At 49.4% G+C, this 20,309-nt stretch overlaps 2 protein-coding genes across 2 annotated transcripts in view; one reads left to right on the forward strand and one right to left on the reverse strand.

Moving 5' to 3' along the window:
- MRPS26 (mitochondrial ribosomal protein S26) overlaps window positions 1–3,687 on the forward strand; it is a 4,059-nt gene extending 372 nt beyond the window's left edge. The window contains exons 2-4 of the mRNA XM_026648173.1: window positions 935–1,072; window positions 2,412–2,535; window positions 3,318–3,687. Of these exons, the coding sequence (XP_026503958.1) occupies window positions 935–1,072; window positions 2,412–2,535; window positions 3,318–3,449 (394 nt within the window). The 3' untranslated portion in view covers window positions 3,450–3,687. The remainder of the gene's footprint in view (window positions 1–934; window positions 1,073–2,411; window positions 2,536–3,317) is intronic.
- Window positions 3,688–8,664: 4,977 nt separating this feature from the next.
- LOC112107581 (neurophysin 1) lies at window positions 8,665–13,487 on the reverse strand. The gene is made up of 3 exons (XM_024201345.2): window positions 13,368–13,487; window positions 9,589–9,793; window positions 8,665–8,714 (listed from the first exon to the last, which is right to left on the reverse strand). Exons 1-3 carry the CDS (start codon window positions 13,485–13,487, stop codon window positions 8,665–8,667), a joined length of 375 nt encoding a protein of 124 aa, XP_024057113.1.
- Between the last annotated feature and the right edge of the window lie 6,822 nt (window positions 13,488–20,309).

The raw sequence follows: 20,309 nt of genomic DNA on the forward strand, positions 1-20,309 counted from the left end.
GTGCCTCCCCCTGCACTAGGGTCACCAGAGCCCAGCCTCGTGCCTCCGCCTGCACTAGGGTCACCAGAGCCCAGCCTCGTGCCTCCGCCTGCACTAGGGTCACCAGAGCCCAGCCTCGTGCCTCCCCCAGCACTAGGGTCACGAGAGCCCAGCCTCGTGCCTCCCCCTGCACTAGGGTCACGAGAGCCCAGCCTCGTGCCTCCCCCTGCACTAGGGTCACCAGTGCCCAGCCTCGTGCCTCCCCCTGCACTAGGGTCACCAGAGGTCCTGATTTTATAGGGACAGTCCTGATATTTGGGCCTTTTTCTTATATAGGTGCCTATTACCCCCTCTTTCCCCCCCCCACACACATACACCTCCTGTCCCGATTTTTCACACTTACTGTCTGGTCACTCTACCCTGCACAGAGCTGGGGAGCCGGGGTGGTCTCTTAACATGCCCGTGCTTCCCTCTGTGTGTGCCCAGGGAGCAATGACCAGGGTGCGTGCGTGTGTGTGTTCATTCATCACTCCCCAGCACTACTACTTCGGGTCCTGGAGAGGAGTCGAGATGTAGGATAGGGTTGGGTGTGATGACTTCTATTGTAGAAACCAGTGGGCGGGCACGTGTACGGGTAGGTTGCCTTGCTGAAAGGACCCTTGTAAACCTTAGCAGGAGTGGGGGGGGGGAGTCTTATAAATGTTCAGAATTCCAGGTTTTAAAGAACCCCCCTCCCCCAAACATTTGGAAAGGGAAATGGCGCTGTCAGGTGACTGTCTGGAAGTCGTCAATTCAAGCTTTCTAGTGGTGTCGGCCCAGTGGCAGGTGAAGGCCCCTAGCTGGTGAAAGACCTGCTTTAGAATCCATCTCCCAGGACAGAAGCATTGGTAATCCCGTGAAAAGCAATGTTGATGTGACTGTGCCGTGCTTAAGCCCTTTCTCGCCTCACTCCCAGGGCGGAGTTCAAGCAAGAGGTGTTGCGGAAGCACCATGAGAAGCACCTTGATAAAGAGAGTGGGGCGGAGGCAATGGAGGAGCACCTGAAGCTGATGGCATGGAACAGCGCTGAGAACGAGCGGCTGCAGAAAAAGAGGTAAGTAGTGGCCCTTAGGCCTGCTGCAGGAAGGGCTTGGAGTGCCACTTCAGTGCAATGAAACCATGTGAGATGCCAGAGGTACGCAGGGAGGCTGTGATCCACCCCAAAAGGGTCTTAGGAGCCTTCTCTCGTCTGTGATTTAGAGACCACGTGGATTCATAGATTCTTAGATGTTGGTCCCTTCTGGCCTTGGAGTGTGATCATCTAATCTGACCTCCTGTATAACACAGGCCATAGAAGTTCCCCAAAATAACTCCTACAGCAGATCTTTTAGAAAAATATCCATCTTGATTTAAAAATTGTCCATGATGGAGATTGTCCACCACAATCCTTGGTTAGTTGTTCCAATGGTTAATTACCCTTACAGTGAAAAATGTGTGCCTTATTTCCAGTCTGAATTTGTCTAGCTTCAACTTCCATCCATTGGATCGTGTAAAAACTTTTCTCTGCTAGACTGAAGTGCCCTTTATTAAATATTTGTTCCCCATGTACATGCTTATAGTTGGTAAAAAAAAAAAATCACAAGCTTGCTAAACTGATTGTTTCTTGAAAAGATGACTTCTGAGGTAGGCTAATGGCTTCTGGAGCCTTCTACCTCTAGCTTCAATCCAGCCCAGGCCACCGTATTAAGAGGTATTACTAGCTGCTGGCAGTTCAGCCCTCTGTACAAAATGGGTTTGGTGTCAGAACACTTATTAGCCAGACAAATGTCCCTCTTGTAACACCAGCACAGCTGGCAATAAATGGCTCCTTTAATGGCTGGATCATAGAGACTGAACTGTATCCTCCCCTCTTTTATTATGGACGGGATTATGATTACATTTGAGGACACTTTTAAATAGGAGCTCGAAACCTTTATTTTGTAGTAATCTCATTGAAATGGCAAAAACCAAACCACAGATTATAAACTCTCAGCATGAGCTGAATTTTTCATGGTGGCTTGATGAAAAAAGAATTGATATGGAGAATACAAAGGTAAAAATCACCCCTTTTAGTGCCTCCCCCCCCCTTCACTGAATTCTCTCTTCTTTTGTACCCCTATTGCATTAGTTATGCTAGGTATGTATGAGGGGAATTTTCATTGTTGTTGTCCAAGCTATCCCTATTCTGTGAATAGCTAGGACTTCAGGCCCCATATCTGTCATGCTGAACTTTTCACCACCCCATCACCTTCTGCTAGGCCTGCTAGCACCTTGCTTCACCGTCCTCGTCCCATGGGAGCGTGGCAGGTTTCACCTGAACATTAAACACTTCCCTGCGAGGCTGCTGTGCTGTGCCTCCCGCTGTCCTGAGGAGGGCTCACCAGTATCCCATTTCTCTTGTGGTCATGTGATAGGGAGGAGCGACTCAGAAGAGAGGAGGAAGAATTGCAGGACCGTAAGTTACAAGGAGCCCTCAACCGTGCCAGGTTAATGGAGGATTTTCTTAAGCAGAAGGAGAGAGAGGTCCTACAGTTGCAGGTATGGAAGGCTTGGGTTTGAGGGCAGTGATCACTGTGTTAGCTGACTTTGTGAACCCCTCAGATTGTAACCTGCTGCCACCCACTGTTTGGTTTGGTACCCATGGGTTGGGAGTTCTGTGGAGGCACCAGGTTCACACCCTGGAGAGGGGAGAAGGGGCTTACGTTGCTCTGTGGCAAACTCCTGCCTTCCCAGCTGCCTCAAGGAGCAGCCTTGATGATCTTGGAGTGCAATAAGTATGTCCTGCCTGAGACCTTTGAGAGCGGGTTGGGGAATAAATTTGGGTGGGAGATGGGGATCCACGTGTTTCCAGGGTTTCCTCAATAAGAATATTACAGTGCCAAGCTCTCCTTTGCTTCTGATGAGTCCTGAGCCCCTCTTGAGGTGTAATGAGAATCTTTGTTGCGGTCTCCAGGCTTTGTCTGAGACCCTCAGAGCTGCTGGAAGAGCCACTCCAGGCCCCATAAACACAAGTTACGGGAGCAGCTGCCCTGTGGGGTAGTAACTGTGCATGCTCCATTGGGTTTGAATTGAGATTGGAGTTTGGGTGAGAAGCTAAAGGAGAATTTCTGGGGGTGCTCATCCCTCTCCAGTTCATGCCTGTTTCATCAGCTCCCGCCCCGGCTTCAGATCAAGGCAAATGGAGCATGTCAGAGTGCAGAGCCCCGACCCCACTGCCCTGAAACATAGTCTCATTCCGTGTTCTGTGTCTAATCACCTGCCTCGGTGGGCACAAGTGCTGCACGCACTGAGAGTTGGCTTCCACCTTTCATTGATTTTAGGAGGAAGCCAGAAATTTCATCACCCCTGAAAACCTGGACGAGCGAATCGAAGAGTGCCTGGATAACCCTCGCAACTACAACTTCGCCATCGATAAAGAAGGGCGCGTCGTTAAGCGGAGCGTGCCATCCTAGAGGCTCTCTCTTGATCGGGACAATTTGGATGGGAGACTTTCCCATGGCTTCCATCCAGATGCGGAGCTCAGGGCAGGAGCATGAGGAAGGGAGAATCATGCATACAAGTCGACCGTGGAATTTCATTTTGACAAACAGCCCTTTGGTGCCAGTCACAATTCCTGCCTTGAAAGGTTGTCACCTGCTTCATAACTCATGTCCCTTTGCTTTGGGACGAATTGCTGTTGTCTCTGAAATAAAGGAATTTGTTTTGTACAGCGCTGTAGTTCTTAATTTCTTAGGCACTGTAGTTCAGAAATATTAGTTGAATATATCTATCTATGAGCTTATATAGCTTCCATCACTGCAGTGTCTGAGTGCCCAGTCAAGCCTCTGCCAGTTCAAGATTATTCCCTGCAAAATATTCCAAGGACTGGTGCTGTGGTAGCTTTTTTCCATCTCTGGACGCTTAGTCATGGGACTTCTATCACTTTCCTAATCTGTTTTCTAAACGTTCCAACCTAATTTCCTTCTTTGACAGGGTTACTGACCTAATGGATGTGGGGAAGCTGTAGATGTGATACCTCTTGATTTTAGTCAGGCTTTTGAGACAGTCCCATGTGACATTCTCATAAGCAACGTAGGGAAATGTGGTGTTGATGAAATTTGCTTATGAGGTGGTTGCATAACTGATTGAAAGACTTACTCAAAGAGCAGATATCAATGGTTACCTAGTGGGGTCCTGCAGGAGTCTGTCTTGGGTCTGGCACCATTCAGTATTTTCATTCATGAATTCAATAATGGAGTGGAGAGACTGCTTATAAAATTTGTGGATGCTGCCAAGTTTGAGGGTTGCAAGCACTTTGAAGGACAGGATCAGAATTCAAAAGGACCTTGATATATGGGAGAATTGGTCTGAAATCAACAAGATGAAATTCAGCAAAGACAAGTGCAGAGTATGGCACTTGGGAAGGAAAAATCAAATGCACAACTACAAAACGGAGAATAACAATAGGTGATAGTTCTACGGAAAAGGATCTGGAGGGGTTATAGTAGACCACAAAATGAATGAGAGTCAACAATGTGATACAGTTGCAAAAAAGGCTAATATAATTCTGGAGTGTCTTAGGGCTGGTCTACACTGTGGGGTGATCGATCTAAGATATGCAACTTCAGCTACGCAAATAGCGTAGCTGAAGTTGCGTATCTTAGATCGAATTACCTGGGGTCCACACGGCGCGGGATCGACGGCCGCAGCTCCCCCGTCGACTGTGCTACCGCCGCTCGCTCTGGTGGAGTTCCGGAGTCGACGGTGAGCGCGTTCGGGGATCGATATATCGCGTCTTAGCGATATATCGATCCCGGATAAATCGATTGCTACCCGCCTTATCGGGTACCCTATATAGGAATTTTGCATGTAACACGTACCCTATATAGGAGTTTTGCATGTAACACACGGGAAGTAATTATCCTGATCTGTGTGGTACTGGTGAGGCCTTAGCTGGAGTACTGTGTTCAGTTTTGGGTACCACACCTCAAGAAAGATGTGGACAAACTGGAGCGAGAAGACTGAGGGGGGACCTGAAAAGTCTTCAGATGTGTTAAGGGCAGTTATAAAGAGGATGGTGGTCTAATTTCTCCATGTCCGCTGAAAATAGGACAAGAAGTAATGAGCTGCTTCTACCGCAAAGGAGATTTAGGTTAGATATTAGGAAAAACTTTCTAACTGAGGATAGTTCAGTACTGGAACAGTCTTCCACAGGAGGTTGTGGAATCCCCATTGGAGATTTTTAAGAAGACAAACACCTGGCAGGGATGGTCTAGGTTTACTTGGTCCTGCCTCGGCACGGACTAAATGAGCTCTTTATGGCCCTTCCAGTGCTACATTTCCATGATTCCTTGGGGAAAACTGCCCTGTAGCCAAACGATCTTACTGTCTGGAGATCTGTTACTGATTTACAGCGTAAATTCTTTTTGGTTAATTTCTTTCTATTCTCATAGTGCTACTTCCTCTGATTCCCCTTAACTAACCCTCCTCTTAGACAAAAATCTTTATTAAACTCTAGTTAAGGTTGAGAGCATTTATCTGCAAATTAAGGTTGGGGAAAAAAAATCTTTATAAGAAGTTTCGTAGTATTAAAAATGAGGAAAAAAGATTAAAAACCAGGGCAATTCAGTGTTAAGGTCAAACCTTTTAAAAGAAATCCACATGTTTGAAACTATGGAAACACACAGTTGAGACATACAAGCCCTCTTAACTGTGCCCTTGTAATGAGATTGAACTTGATGTTTACACTGAGTTCCCCACTTGTTCTCACCCTAGATCTTTCTCATATTTGCTTGCCAGACAGCTGTCCTCTAGATACTGTTGATTGTTTCCACTAGGTGGCCTTAGGATTTGTATGTACTGAATCATGCTTTGCTCACATTTCTAATCCCTGCTGGCTATGTCATGGTTTGGTTCAGTTCTCATATGGATTTGTCCTTCTGGTTTTGGTGTCACTGGCAAACTTGATCATGGCTGAATTTGCTTGCTTGATTCAGGGAAATTCGTTTGTCTGTGAGGCGCACAGAGTACATCACTGGTGGTCTCTAAATCCTTTAGGTCATGGATTCTCTGTGGGGATTCATGAGCGCACATATCAGAATATCAGGGTTGGAAGGGACCTCAGGAGGTCCTCTAGTCCAACCCCCTGCTCAAAGCAGGACCAATCCCCAGACAGATTTTTGCCCCAAATCCCTAAATGGCCCCCTCAAGGATTGAACTCACAAGCTGGGTTTAGCAGGGCAATGCTCAAACCACTGAGCTACCCTTGCCCCCCCATCCCATGGGACCACTCCATCCCATGTTAAATGGGAGAGAGTCCTGACTGGATGAGGGAAGGATCTCCGAGGTCCCAGTATGGAAAAGGCTGGGAACCCTACTCTAGATCATCAATGATACTTACGAGTCTCATTACTACCCCCTGTAGCGCTCCATGTGGCTTGCTCCTCATATCAAGTGTTTGGACTCTGCCATTCGCTACTCTGTTTTTCCTGTTTATTGATAGACTCTTAATCTGAAGGTTTTATTGAGCCGGCATTTCTCCCGAACATTCATGGTCTTATTATTATTGGGGCACTCCATCCCCTACCTGCCATGAAGTCCCTAATCAAAACCCTTCCTTTTAAATTGCATGGTAGAACCTTTCTATACAACACGAATGACTGGGAAGATGGAGATTTCAATCAGTATTTGACAAATAGTGGAAGCATTTAATGCATTTTGTTTAGGTTTTAATGTAACATTTTAATATTACATTTAATCTGTATGTCGAATAGATTGGCTAATATAAAAGTCAAGACAAAACGTTTTGACGCTATCAAAGCAAAAGTTCAGGAATTCGTTTTGCAGAAATTTGTGGCTCTCTGTTCCGAATTGAAATGAAGGTTGTTGTTTTTTTTTTAAACGTTGGAGCTTCTCGCAGAATGGAGATTCTGGTTCCTGACTTGTTCTAGCGTTTGTTGTGACAGTTACTGAGTGAGTTGTTCAGAGAGCTGTGAATGACCAAGGTTCTGTTCTGATGGAAGGGGCCTCCTTTGGGCTTCCAATATTCTGCCTTATTTAAACTCTTCTGTCCTCTGATTACCCTTTAACAGCAGCACAACATGGTCCTCTTTTTTCTGCTCTCTTTTCTAGCATTACCTCCTCAATCCCACATCCATCCTTTTGGGATAGCACCTAGAGCATCTGGGTGGCAGGGCCATTGCTCTGATCACACACAGTTCCCCACGCTCCTAATTCCTAGTATGGCTTTCCAGGTCCTCAACATGCACTGACCCTGTTTTTTCAGAGAACCTCCCTCAGGTGCTGGATAAAACTGTGACCCAGGGACCTCTTGACGCCAACTGGAAGACGGCACAGGAGGTGCCTACAGGCTGTCAGGGATCCCCTGGGCCAGGTATATACATATATACCAAAGGGTGGTACGTAAGGTGGCTATCGAAAGCCAGCAGCCCACTTGTCATTGTAATCATTGCAAAATGTACATATGGATAATATTTAAGGAGTTATGTATCTATACTAACAATTATGTTCTTAAAGGCTAGGAGTTAAGACAGGTCCCCAGGCAGGAGGTGCTTAGCACTCTCTCTCTGGTCCTGTGGGTATTGCATATTGTATGCTTTGTAATGGGTGCCTAGTTGCACACTGAACCAAATGCTAATCAAGAGATTGCACAGTCAAGAAGAAAGGTATACATGAAAAAACAACCAGCAGGGGGCATCCAGTTTACAAGTAAGGCCGATGGCTTGTGGGAATATAACCGGGGGTGCCAAGATGCACCCTGGATCCTTTCACCGAGGAGGCAAGCTGACACCATGTTACGTCTCATGAAAGAGGGATCCCAGCCAGGCCTGGCTGTAAAGCGCTGGTGAGTAATATTGCATTAGACAGGAGATTATCTTGTTACTTAAGTCTAGGGTCTAAAATGCATGTTGGAATTTTATTTGAAATGTAGCCATTTGTTTCCAGTGCTGCTTCGTGCTATCGCTCGAATCTCTGCACTTGCTAACTACACTTTTGCTTGTTTTCTCTAAACATACCTCAGCGCTGTGTGTGCAGCGGAGCAGTGATCTGAGGTAGAGCTGGGGTGTACAGCTGCTTTGGGAGCAGTGGCTCTGAACTCGGCGAGTGTCCAGTGACCATGGGCTGGATACCCCACGGATACGTTCAGAGGGCTTGGGGGGTGGCGTGTTGCAGTAGGGCCTGTGTAGGCCTGGACGGGAGTGTTTGTGTTGCCAGAGATGTCAGGGAGCTGACCCCAGGCAGGCACAGACAAGGCTCCCTCATGCTAAGGGCAGGTGGTAGCGAGGTGCCTCCCAATCCTGGGGACTGCTGGAAAGCATCACAAAAATCCCCATCCTGGTCCTTAACTGCCTGCTTAGGTAAATCACCTACATTCCTCTCCTCCCTCATCCAGGCTGTACCAAGAAGCAGCGTCTCCTGTCCAGAGGGGGGATGTGATTCCCAGCTAGGCAGACAGCGAAGCTGTTGAGTTTGTTACAAAGCCAAGGGAGAAAAAAGGAAATAGGATTTTTTGGTACAAGTTTTATTTCTAGCTGGGGATGTCATTTAAATGACTGCCGAGGCGCAGCGCGGCCAGGATTAATGCATCCTATTGGACTGGCTTTTGGTCTTGCACAGCCTCGTAGATGGCAAATCCTGTGGCTTCATCCCTCCTGTGTAGCGGGTGGTCTAGGAAAACAGCGATTCTTGGTCACAGGCCGAGTCCACCATGCAGCCCTCTGAAGAGAAACAAAAGCACATAAAAGGAAACGGCGCATGAACTCGGCCACTGGAGTTACGTATAGCTCTGCTAGGTAACACCGTGGGCCAGATCCTCAGCTGATGTAAATGCGTATAGCTCCATGGAAGACAATGGTACTATACCAAGATACACACCTGAGGATCTGGCCTAGGATGTGTGGGTGGTGCCTTTCCTGCCAAGGGAGAGGTATTCTAAACTATTCCTGCTGGGTGAATTTCACCTCTGTGCATGGGGTTTGGCCTGATGTGATACTGCTGCCAACTTTGCCTGGGGCAATGAAGGCAATGCCCAGGCCAATTGAGCCTTCTCTCCTCTGGGAAAGGAGGAAACTGCTGGACTGCCACCAATATTAACTTCCCCACTTCTTCTCTGTCCACAAATACTATGGCCTGAGCAGTAGATAATGGCCCACGGCCTTTGCAGAACTCTTGCCACTTGTGCATGCGCCAGCACTGAAGTAACGGTGCCACTGCGCGCCGTCCAAAGATCTCAAAGTGCTTCCAAACATCAGTGAATGTAGCTCTGAGGCTGAAAGTATAATTAGCCCTACTTTACTGATGGGGAAACTGAGGCACAAAGTGGTAAAGCAACTGGCCCAGAGTCCCTCAGGGAGTCTGTAGCAGAGGCAGGGGTAAAGCTTATATCTACTAAGCCCCTCCTCTCTCCCCCCCCCGTCTCTTAATCACAAGGCCTGTCTTCCCCGTGTTAAAAGTGCATGAGAGCATTGAGAATAGACGTGAAGTGTTATTTTAACAGCCATAAATTGCAGGAGTGGGTGGGTGGGAGGGAGGGATTCTGCTAGTTCATGTGGAGCTATGGTTAAAGTCGAAGCGAAGCAAGTGCTCTCTCACCGTTGTTACAGCAGATCCCAGGGGCCGCGCAGGTCCCACCGTTGGGCCCGCATGGCTTCCTGCCAGACTCGCAGGGTGTCGGCAGGTAATTCTCCTCCTGACATCGCAGGGTTTCTGAGGTACCGAAGTAGCATCCCATCTCCGCTCCACAGCAGATGCTAGGGCCAAAGCAGTGGCCTTTGTTCCTAGGTCCACAGGGGATGCACTGGTGGGAGAGAGAAACCCAAAGGCCGGTTAACGGGGGAAAACCGCATCCCTTGTTGCTTGGGTCCTGATTCAAAGCCCGTTGGAAAGACTGCCACTGCGCTCAGTGCATGGAGGTGTCTTTCTGCCATCATGTGCCAGTATCTAAGGAGCCCCTGTATGCTTAGCTCAGGCCTAGCGCTTCAGTTCTAGTTTTTCAACTGGTATTAGAAATCTGACTAGGAAGCGAAATGTTCTCCTGGGATCTCTCTGTGGAACTGGATGGGGTGGAGAATGATACGTGCTCTGGAGGGGTCAGAACCCCAGCCACGCTAGCCTGGGCTCGCATCCCCAGAAAGTGAAACCGACGAGAAAATAACGATCAGCACCCCAAACTGACATTGACCCGTGGGGGTGTCACGATTCTAGCTCGGTGGTATGTGTGCGTGAGAGGGTGGGAGAGGGGGAAGCAAACACAACCTGGGAATGGGAGGGATAAAGGATAATTTTGTTTTGCGACTGTTAAATAATTGACGGGGTTAGTTGTCAGCGCAGGGAGGGAATTGTTTGCAAACGTTATGTGTTAGACAGTGCCCCTTTAATAAACAGGTGAAACCAGGCTGAACTAATCCAGCGTGTAACTCCACTGACCACAGTAGCGTTTGATACATTGCCTGTGACTCGTATTTAGAGAACTCCGCTAGGCTTGCTGGGCTGGGTCTCCTAGTGTATTCTGCTGTGTATTTCTTTTATTAAGCACAACGTTTAGTTGTGCTAACAGCTTTCCTGGGCTCCGGCTAGATCATGCTGTTTATGTGAAAGTCCCCAAGTTTTGTCTGAAGATCAGTGTCCCGAGGCGGGCAGTGGAGCAGCTATTGTGATGGGTTCTACAAAACACTGGTGCCTTTGTGCATCAGTTCAGGGTTAAATCTCCTGTCAGCCCTTCCCCGTGCACTTGAAAGCAGACAGATCCTATCATTTGAATTAGGAGTTCATTGGCCAGGGAAAGGGACGCTTTGAAGAAACGGTGCAAAATGCAGGTCACATGAACGAATACAGACCTAACCCCCCACCCCCAGACTTTGCTTTTACTTGGGCCGTCCCAGCCTCATTCACGGCTCAACAGAGAGCAGAATTTCGTCCTATCCTTTTAATACATCAGTAACCATTGGGTGTCTTTCTCAACTCTAACCAGCGCAAATGTATTCCCTCCTCACCCAAATTGTGGCCCTCTTACGCAGTGGCCTTCTGCTGTAGGGAAATATTGCTCCAGAACATTTTGCCTCCCTCAGAACCATTTGATTAAATGGGGTTACAGGGAGTATGATTGGATTTGTTCCCTTTTGCCCTCCTGCTCCCCAGTGTAGCTGATGCTGGGGATATTCTCTCCTCTCATGTGGACAGGATACACATTACATCTGTACAGACTGACTCAGAAGATGATCAGTAAAATGTTCCTCCTAAGCAAAATAGCTCTTGACAGCGTGGCATAGGTTGGGAAAGGCTTGCAGGCCTTTTCTCCCCCAGTCCCTACTGTGCCTGTGGACAGGCAGCGGGAGGAACATGCAGCAGAGCACTGAAAACTCATCTCAGCTAGTGACTGCCCCTTATGTTGCCCACACTGCTCTTCTCCCAACGCCAGCGCTCGGTAACTGGCCATCAGTGATTTGACTGATGCCGCAGCCTGCTGCTGGGCCGCTGGGCTATCACAGCTGTTTCTTGGCTGGCCATTTCCCGCTGGATGGCATTCCTGACATGCCATGCAGACTATGGCATCCCTGCGGTGTTTTCTTCTGTGTTTCAGCACGAGCCTATTAGCATGTGCTTTCAGTCCCCTCAAGGCACCTTGCTCCAGGCTAGTCCCACTGCCACTGCCCTAATCCAGTTTTTGTCCCCTCTGCATCTGAGTCAGGCAGCTTCTTCCAAGCTGCGTAGGCACCCACAAGGGGTTGCTGAGAGCACAGGAGAGAATCTTCTCTGCTGTTAGTCTGGTGCCTGGCATCACAGTGCCCGCTCCCCGCCGGCCCACAGCAACTGGGAGCACAACTGCAGGGAAAGCCCTGCTCAGCCCATGCTCAGTCATTCTGTGGGAATGGGTCATCCACAGGCCAGTCACATGTAGCACCTGTGGGGGGCTGGCACATGCTCAGTGCAGATGGAATCTTCAGAGAATTTATCTGCCAAACTCTGACACATCTCTGTTAAGTAAGTGCAGAGGCTTGTGACATGGCCACATTTGAGTGGTTTATTCCACGGGGCTGGCAAAAGGCGCATCCCTGATACCAGGGCGACCCCACTCCCAAATTTCAGGTCCCGTCTCCAAAGAATGGGGATGCTAGAGCACCTCAACAAAACAGATTTAAGAATTTTTTTTAAAGTGGGCAAAACAATGAATGGTCCCCACATCTCATTCTTGGAAGTGGCCAAGATATTTTAGCTGAACCTTTCAGGAGAAAATTCAGGCTGAGGCAGACACCCAGCATGGTACATTTCAAACCAAGCAGTTGAAGTTTGGCAAAGTTATAAGCAACTGAAAACACAGGCCTGTGTGGGGAAGTATTGGACAACCTTCAAAATAGATGCTGCTCCCAGTCCTGCCTATAAGACAATCTGATATAGACCTCTACACTTGTAACAGTATTTACAATTCACCACCAAACTAGACTTCTGATGTCCTCAATACAGCTGGGCTGATAATTGTAGTGCAATAGTGCCTGGAGAACCTGAGTGAAATGGGACCTGATTGGGCCGGGTGCTGTACACACGCACAGTAAAGCCAGTGTCTGCCCTGGAGGGTTTACACTTTAAAGAGACAAGACAGCTAAAGGAAAGATTATTATCCCCAGTGTATAGATGGGGAACTAAGGCACAGAGAGATTAAAGGACTTGCCCAAGATCACACAGGGTGTCTGTAGCAGAGCTGGGGATCGAATCCAGATCTCCTGCCCCCCTCTCAGTCTCCATCCAGTGCTTTAACCACAAGACCAAGGCTGAAAAGTCTGTCTGCTTACCACTCATCTGCAAAGGGGCTCATGTGTGTTCCATTATTTCTTAAACATACTTTCAGCTTTAGCTGCGTAGGTAATATATTGGCTAAAGAGGCTGAATGAGATCCTGACAATCACAAGATGCACTTCTCTACTGCCCAGGAGTTTGGCATACACTATAGTCTATGCTTTCCTGGTTGGCTGAAAATTGAACACAGAGATGGTTGGAATGGGGCATAGGAGAAGGGAAGGAAAAGAGGGACTTGGTAATGAATATTCGTTAATGCTTGTTCAAAGCTTTACAAAATTCACACCACATCTGTGTGAAGGGCGTCGGTGAGCCACAGTCTAGCTGCTCGTGGTGTTGATCAGGGTATCAAAACATACGCGTGTCGAGTTGCTCGGGTTTAGACAGCTACCATCGCAGCCGGCACAGCTCAGCCCCTTGCCAGCAATCTCCCCTGTCGCGCTCTGGACAGGATCCTTTTGGGCAGGAGGTGAGAGCTTTGGCGCAGTATCAGGGCAGCTTGGGACCGTCACGCTAACAGGCTGTCAATGGGGTGTCTTTACCCAGCCCTAAACAGTAACGGTAAGGAATGCATCACGTACCTTTCTGACATCCATGTCCAAGACTGAGCGCTTTCCGCCGATGGGGCAGTTCTGGATGTAACAGGCCGAGGAGAGAGCCAGGAACCACAAGACGCAGATGGCGAGAGAGTTCTGAGACATGGTGGCTGCTGCTGACCCTGCTTTGCTCTCGAGTGGGCTCAAGGAAGCCCTCCAGGTTTTGTCTCCGCTCCTCCCGGCGTGCCGGTATATATAGCGCCCGCTGCAGCTACTGAGACGTGCCACCACCATCGTCACTCATTTCCCTTAAAAAATACAAGGCATTGCTTTTCACACCAACTAGCACTGCTAATAATCCAGGGTCGAGGATGTGAGGTCAGCGAAGAAGGAATCATTTGCTCCTTGGCACTTATTCCAAACATGGCGAGACATGAGTTGACGTCTACGAGTTTCCTTTAATTGGCACAGTCAATCGGGGCCGCTGGGGGTCAGCGAGCGGAGTTGGCGAGGCCCTCACTTTCCCTTTAGGTCCCAGGACGGGGCGGTTCCCTGCTTTGCTCCTGGCAGAAGAATATTTTCGAACAGTTACATTTCCTCACGCACCTTTCAGCCCAAGAGGCACCTAAAGCAGTACACAAATATCAACAGGCAGCACTTTGTCCACCTCTGGGGTGGAACGCAGCAGCTGCTTGACAGTGCCCAGCAACATCATCGGAGAGTAAATGGCTACCTGTGATGAAGACTGTGGCTTTACACCTCCCCTTTAGCTGACAGCACCCCCCCCAACCTCGTTCAGTACCCTCAGGGGGACAGTGCCACCCCCTGAAACACCAGCGTCACTTCCTGCAGCACCTGTACGCTCCTTGGCTGGCTCCCTCTCAGCAGGTTAGATTGAGGGTTGCCAGGATCACAGGGGTGTGGAGGACCACGAGAGATACAGCAGTTTGCTGCAATATTCCTGGCAAACCTCATTGCGTGACGTTAAATGTTACTGGGTTAAGTATCTTAGGCGTTCGTTGTAGTAAAAACACAAATGGTCATGTACTATTGTGGGATTATATGCAACAGCTCTATGCGGGGACACTTGCCTAATATAAACCTTGGGAAGGGTTATAAACGTCAAAAGACGATTTGAAACAATGTGTCGGACAAGAATGACCTGTTAAAGTGGGGTTTCCCGGAAGTCTCTAGGGGGCAGGGTATGCAAATGTAAACTCCTCCGCCTAGGCAAGAACCCAGCCTTTGGAATCTTCACCCTGAGGAGGGGACCTTTGGCAGCTGATCACTTGTTACATGAGGACAAGGTCAGAGGCCCAAACTGTTTAAAGGAAAGAATGAACAAGTCATGGGTGTTCTTGTGCTGAGCAAAAGGTGTCATGACTGTGTAACCCCAGAAAAACCCTGTGAGGGGGCTGACCCTGTGAGAGCCCCTGTTGGAGTTGGGGTGATCTCTGGTAAGTGTAGTCGCGTAGGTTCTTTTATTGTTTTTAATATGTTTTCTCTTGGATGCTTAGGCAGTCTGACTTGCTGGAGCATTCACAGTGTAGGCAGCTGTGAAAAACCCTGGTCAGGAGGGAGAGAGAGAGATAGGTCTCTGCCCAGGAGGGGTGACAGCTCAGGAGCCTATGCCCTGGCTACACCCTGGAGAGGGAATACAGGTGTAGTTGCCCTGAAGGTGATAAGGTTATTGGATTGAAATTCCTTCATGCCCACCAAAGGGGAGACTAATTTACACAACCATGTGCACCACTTCTGAGTGATCCTGCAGCCCGGAAACTCCAGCTGTCCTGCAGGGTGAATTCCTTGGAGTACCACTGAGCTCCTGTTGCAAGGGCATTCATTTCCTGCCAGCCTTCAGCACTGTAGGGTCTCGGACACCAGGCACATGGCCAGGTTAATGCCATCAGAAGAACAGCCACCGTTTAGAGGAACACACAAACCATTGTGGATTAACCTATGTTCTACCACATCTATTGCCTCTGGTCCAGATCACTGGCTCCAGTGCATTGCAAACTGGGACTAGCAGAGTCTGTTTTTTTTCTCCAGAACAGTTTTCCTTTTTTTTAAGTGAACAAACCCAACGTTTCTGGGTTACAGGCCTGCAGAGCTATCGGAGTAAGTGGCAGAGCCAGTATGAGCAAACTGACCCAGCCACCAAGAAGGAAAAACGGCTTCTGAACAGTTCCGGCAGGAAATACAAAGGCAGCGAAACCTACTCATGGAGAGTCACTCTGAGTGGGGGCTGAGCATAGTTTTTTCTGCTCTTCCCAATCAGCTGATCTGGTCAATTGCAGAAATGGGCTATATACCCAAAAGAGCTAACCCAGGGTCAATATCAGTGTAGCCACTTAAGCCAGGATGCCACTGTCACGTGCGTAATGCCTGACTGAAAGGAAGAGAAAGTACCATCCAGGGGTTAGGTATTAGCCTGGCATTTGGGAGACCTGCATTCAATTTCCTGCGCTGCTCCAGCCTTCCTCTTTGACCTGGGGCACATTGCTGAAGGGGTGGCTATTCTGCAATCCTGGGGGGTGGTTGTTACAGTTTGAGTGCACAGACCTGAGCAGGGCCGGCTCTGGCTGTTTCGCCGCCCCAGGCGAGCGAGCCCCGGCTGGGGCTCGGCTCGGCTCTCCCCCTCTGGCGGCCAGAGCGCCGGGGGCAGGGCAGCGAGCCCCGGCTGGGGCTCGGCTCTCCCCGGGGGCCGGAGCGCTGCGCCGCCGCCCCCCTCCAGGTGCCGCCCCAAGCACCAGCTTGGGTGCCTGGTGCCTGGAGCCGGCCGTGGACCTGAGTTAGTTTTAATCCTGCTAACTCCGATTCTGGAGCAGTCAAGCCCCAGCAGCATGTACTTTCGCGCAGGTGGTACAAGCCCATTGGAGGCCCGGGCAATTATTCGTGGGGCTAGACCACACTGAAGCGTGAACTGTCTCTGCACCGGCACTGCTCCGGTACCAGCGCTAGCTAGATTAAAGCCAGCGGAAAGGTGTCTGCTTGAGCTGCAATCACAAGATGTAGAGACATGCAGTAGAGACATGCCCTTAGTTGCTCTGTGCCTCAGTTTCCTGTTGGTGCATTGGGGATAATAGCACTCTGAGTTCAGGTCTGTACATCACAACGGCTCTGCCACAACTGAATAGCATGGCTGCTTTGCAGGTGCGCGAGTTCTGTCCTCAGAGCCCCCGCTGTGGGCCTGAACCATTTTGCCCAAAGTGACTTCCTCGACGCCCCCATGGTGATTTGCGATCACTAACTTTCTGCGTGCAACAACGCCCCGGGTTGCCCAACGTGGCGCTGAATCATCGGGAGAAAAGCAGATGTCTCGGCACTGAAGATGCGCCGACATCCAGTAATGCTGCTAAGCGTTAATGAGCGAGATTGACAGATAGTGAAATCAGTCAGGGACGCTGCTCACCTTGACCCTTCACCTTCATTAGCTCAATTAAGATCTTCCCGTCTAGCATAAATTCATTAGACATGGACAACGTCCTGAAAATCTTACGTTTATTGACTATATTATCCTGGCACCATCACCACCCATCCCAGGGCCTGGATAAATGGTGCATACATTGCTCCAGACACTTAACAGTAGACTAAGCAGCAACCTTTGTCATCTTCGTTGGCTTGCTTTAATATTTGCTACTTAGCGAGGGCATGGTAGACAATAGAGAGGGTCAGAGGGGCTGTTCCACCCTTGCTTTTGGAATCTGAGCAGGGTCAGCCAGTCAGCGTTAAGTAGGGTGACCGGACAGCAAGTGTGAAAAATCGGGACAGGGGGTGGAGGGTAATAGGAGCCTATATAAGAAAAAGACCCCAAAATCGGGACTGTCCCTATAAAATCGGAACATCTGGTCACCCTAGCGTTAAGCAGTGAGTCCTCACATAAACCAATGAATGGGAAAAGAAGGACACAGGGTAAATACTAATAGCTTTCTAGTGCAGTGGTCCCCAAACTGTGGGATGTGCCCCCATAGCGAGGCCCGGAGGAACATCTGGGGTGTGTGGCAGGGCCTGGGCCAGCCCCCCAAAGGGGGTGGGGCGGAAGCACCACCCAATGCAGTCTGCCCCCAGCTCCATTCCAGCTGCAGCTCAGGCCGTGGGCGGCTTCCAACCGCAGCTCCGGTCCCGCTCCCAGCTCCTGACCAGGGTTGCCAGCAGGGGGCGGACAGGCTCCATTACAGATAATGGGGGGTGCAACATAAAAAGTTTGGGGACCCCTGTTCTAGAGAGCTCTGAAATCTTCTCTGCTGTCATCGGCTGTCGTCCGAGAGCCTGATTCTTATCTTGCACCACTATAAATCTGGAGTGACTCCACTCAAACCATTTAGCCTGATTCCAGTCTCCTGCACGATGGTATAAGTTAAGAGTGACTTCAGTGGAGTTCCGTCAGTACAAAACGAGTGTGAGCTCAGAATCTGGCCCACGAGAACTGCTCTGGCAGTAGAGTAAGTGAGGGCAGAATATGCCCTTAGGGACGGGGGACCGTAATGTCATTTTTCATACAAAGAGCCCAAAGGTTTTTGCAAACCTTAACCGAGTGCACCTCACACACCGTGTGAGGCAGGTAAAGATCAGCGTGCCTGTATTTCACAGATGGGGACAGGATGACCTAGTGGTTAGGGGCACTAGGTTAGGAGACCTGGGCTAAATTCCCTGCTCTGCCACAGACTTCCTGTGTGACCTTGGGCAAGTCACTTAGGCCCAGATCCTCAATTAATTTAGGTGGAAAAGAGGGGCCCAAAGAATCAACAGTGTTATCATGACCCAGTTCAGTGCTCCAGCATTAAATAGTGTTAGGCTGTCAGGAGTGAGCACCTTCAGCTGAACCTGTGGACTAGCCAGACCAGCTCTGGGCGGATTAATACGCTCAAATGGGTCGCGGCAGGACCGCCTGATTGGCTGCAGGGAGCCAGGAGGCCTGCTTTTAAGCTGAGCAGCAGTAGGTCAGTGGCGGCTCAATGACCGTGTCTGCAGCGGGAGCTGCTTCTGTGCCTTCTTCCCGTTCTGCTTCAATCCAGGCAGAAGAAGGCCCAGAGTCCCGGGAGATGGTGGGCACGGAGGCCATGATGGTGAAGCTTGCTCCTTTCCTTTCCTTTCATCAGCCAGCTTCATGATAGCCTGCTCCCAAAATCTCTTTCTGAGGACCCCAAAATAGGGGGGGGGGGACTAGCCTCTCCTCTCATTATTTTGTCCACCAATTAGGCCTAGTTTCTGACACACCCATTTTGGTTTGTTGCTTTCCAGTCCCACACTTCTCTTGTTTACCAGGCATGGTCTTAACACAGCCTGTGAGTTCTATGGGGAGGCCTCTTTGTTTGGACTCGTGCTGTTTTTCTGTCTCTCTTTTGCACCTTTTAATAATAATAAATGGAGATATACCTATCTCATAGAGCTGGAAGGGACTTTGAAAGGTCATTGAGTCCAGTCCCCTGCCTTCACTAGCCAGACCAATTTTTTGCCCTAGTTCCCTAAGTGGCCCCCTCAAGGATTAAACTCACAACCCTAGGTTTAACAGGCTAATGCTCAAACCACTGAGCTATCCCTCCCCCCTTGTCCCATCAACCTTTCTTGTATCAGGTTATTGTAACTTGGAATGAACTTTCACTCGCTCTTTGCAGATGAGCTCACAATTTGGGTACATTTGTAGGCCCAGTTACCAGAACAGGCCTTATAAATACCTCAGATGGATTGATAGACAACTGAGGCAGGGAGAGGGGAAGCGACTTGCCTACGAGCCCACAGAAAGTCAGTGTCAGAGCCAGAATTGAATCCAGGAATCTGGAGTCCGAGGGCCAGTGTTACGAAGATATTTAGGTGTCAAAACCCCTCATGAGCTTTTCAAAGGCGCCTAAGCGCTAAACTTCCATTGAAATCAGAAAAAAGAGTGTTTCAAAGACTTAAAGACGTACCTGCACTAGAGAGAAAGGACTGCATTTATAAACTCTCCTCCATGTATTATTGTAGGTGATTTAGACCGACTGAGAGCCCCTGTCTGGAAAAGGGGCTGAGCACTGGGGTATAACATAGGGCTGCCTTTTCTCAGCCCACTGGAGAAAGGGAAAATAGGACTCCACCAGCGGGAGACAACACAAGGAAGCAGTGGACCAATAGCCTAGATCCACAATCCAGAGCTGAATGCCGGCTTCAGAGCTAGGCTTTTGGTTCTGTAGGATGCCTGTGGGTCCAGATCTGCTATTTCTCAAAGTCTGTGGGGGTCGGCGCCAGCGTTTCCATTGCCTCTCATCTCTGATTATTCTGTAGTTCAGGATTGTTTCCGGGAGACCCGCTTGCGAGGCTGCAAGGCTAATGCATGTCCCTGAGAAACAGTCAAAAACAGCTGGTCACAGAAAATGCAGAAGAAAATGACCGGGGGGGTGGGGGGAGAGCTTCCTCTCTCTCCTTATTAAGCTTCCTGTTAATTACACACAGACACAGTTGCTGTTTATGGGCCTGATCCAGCCTATATGACTCTCATTCACTCTAAAGGGCTTCAGACCAGGTTCTGTAAACTTTCTTACCCCAGTTAGCTAGGTGAGATGAGCCTCACCCTCCTGGCTGACCACACACAGCTCCCCTGGGACCAGGACCGAGACCCAAAAGAGAGTTCTAAGAGGGAACCCTCGCAAGCAGCAGTGTGATTTGCAGGTGCAGCAACATATACAAAGGCTGGGACTCCTCAGACACGGCATTACTCAGCAGGGAGGAGGCCAGGTTTGACGCTGGAAGCTCCGCCTCTGGCTCCACCTCCCTGGAATGCCTCCTCCCTCTGGGGACTCTATAAACGGTTGCTTCCTAAGCTTGGTGACCGTCAGAGCCGATTGAGGCTGTGCCTTTGGGTCGCCTGCCATCAAACCAGCGCTCCCTTGGTCAAACGGGTAAGTGTGTTCGTTCTCTTTTTCAATACCCTGTTACCCGTTTGGACCCGAGTGATTAGCTGAATTTGGGGGGTTGTGGCTAGTTCCAGTTAAAAGGAGAAATTGATGACAGAAT

This window comes from Terrapene carolina, unplaced genomic scaffold (genome assembly GCF_002925995.2).
Source record: "Terrapene carolina triunguis isolate 2854851 unplaced genomic scaffold, T_m_triunguis-2.0 Scaffold66, whole genome shotgun sequence".
In the NCBI taxonomy this organism is placed as follows: domain Eukaryota; kingdom Metazoa; phylum Chordata; order Testudines; family Emydidae; genus Terrapene; species Terrapene triunguis.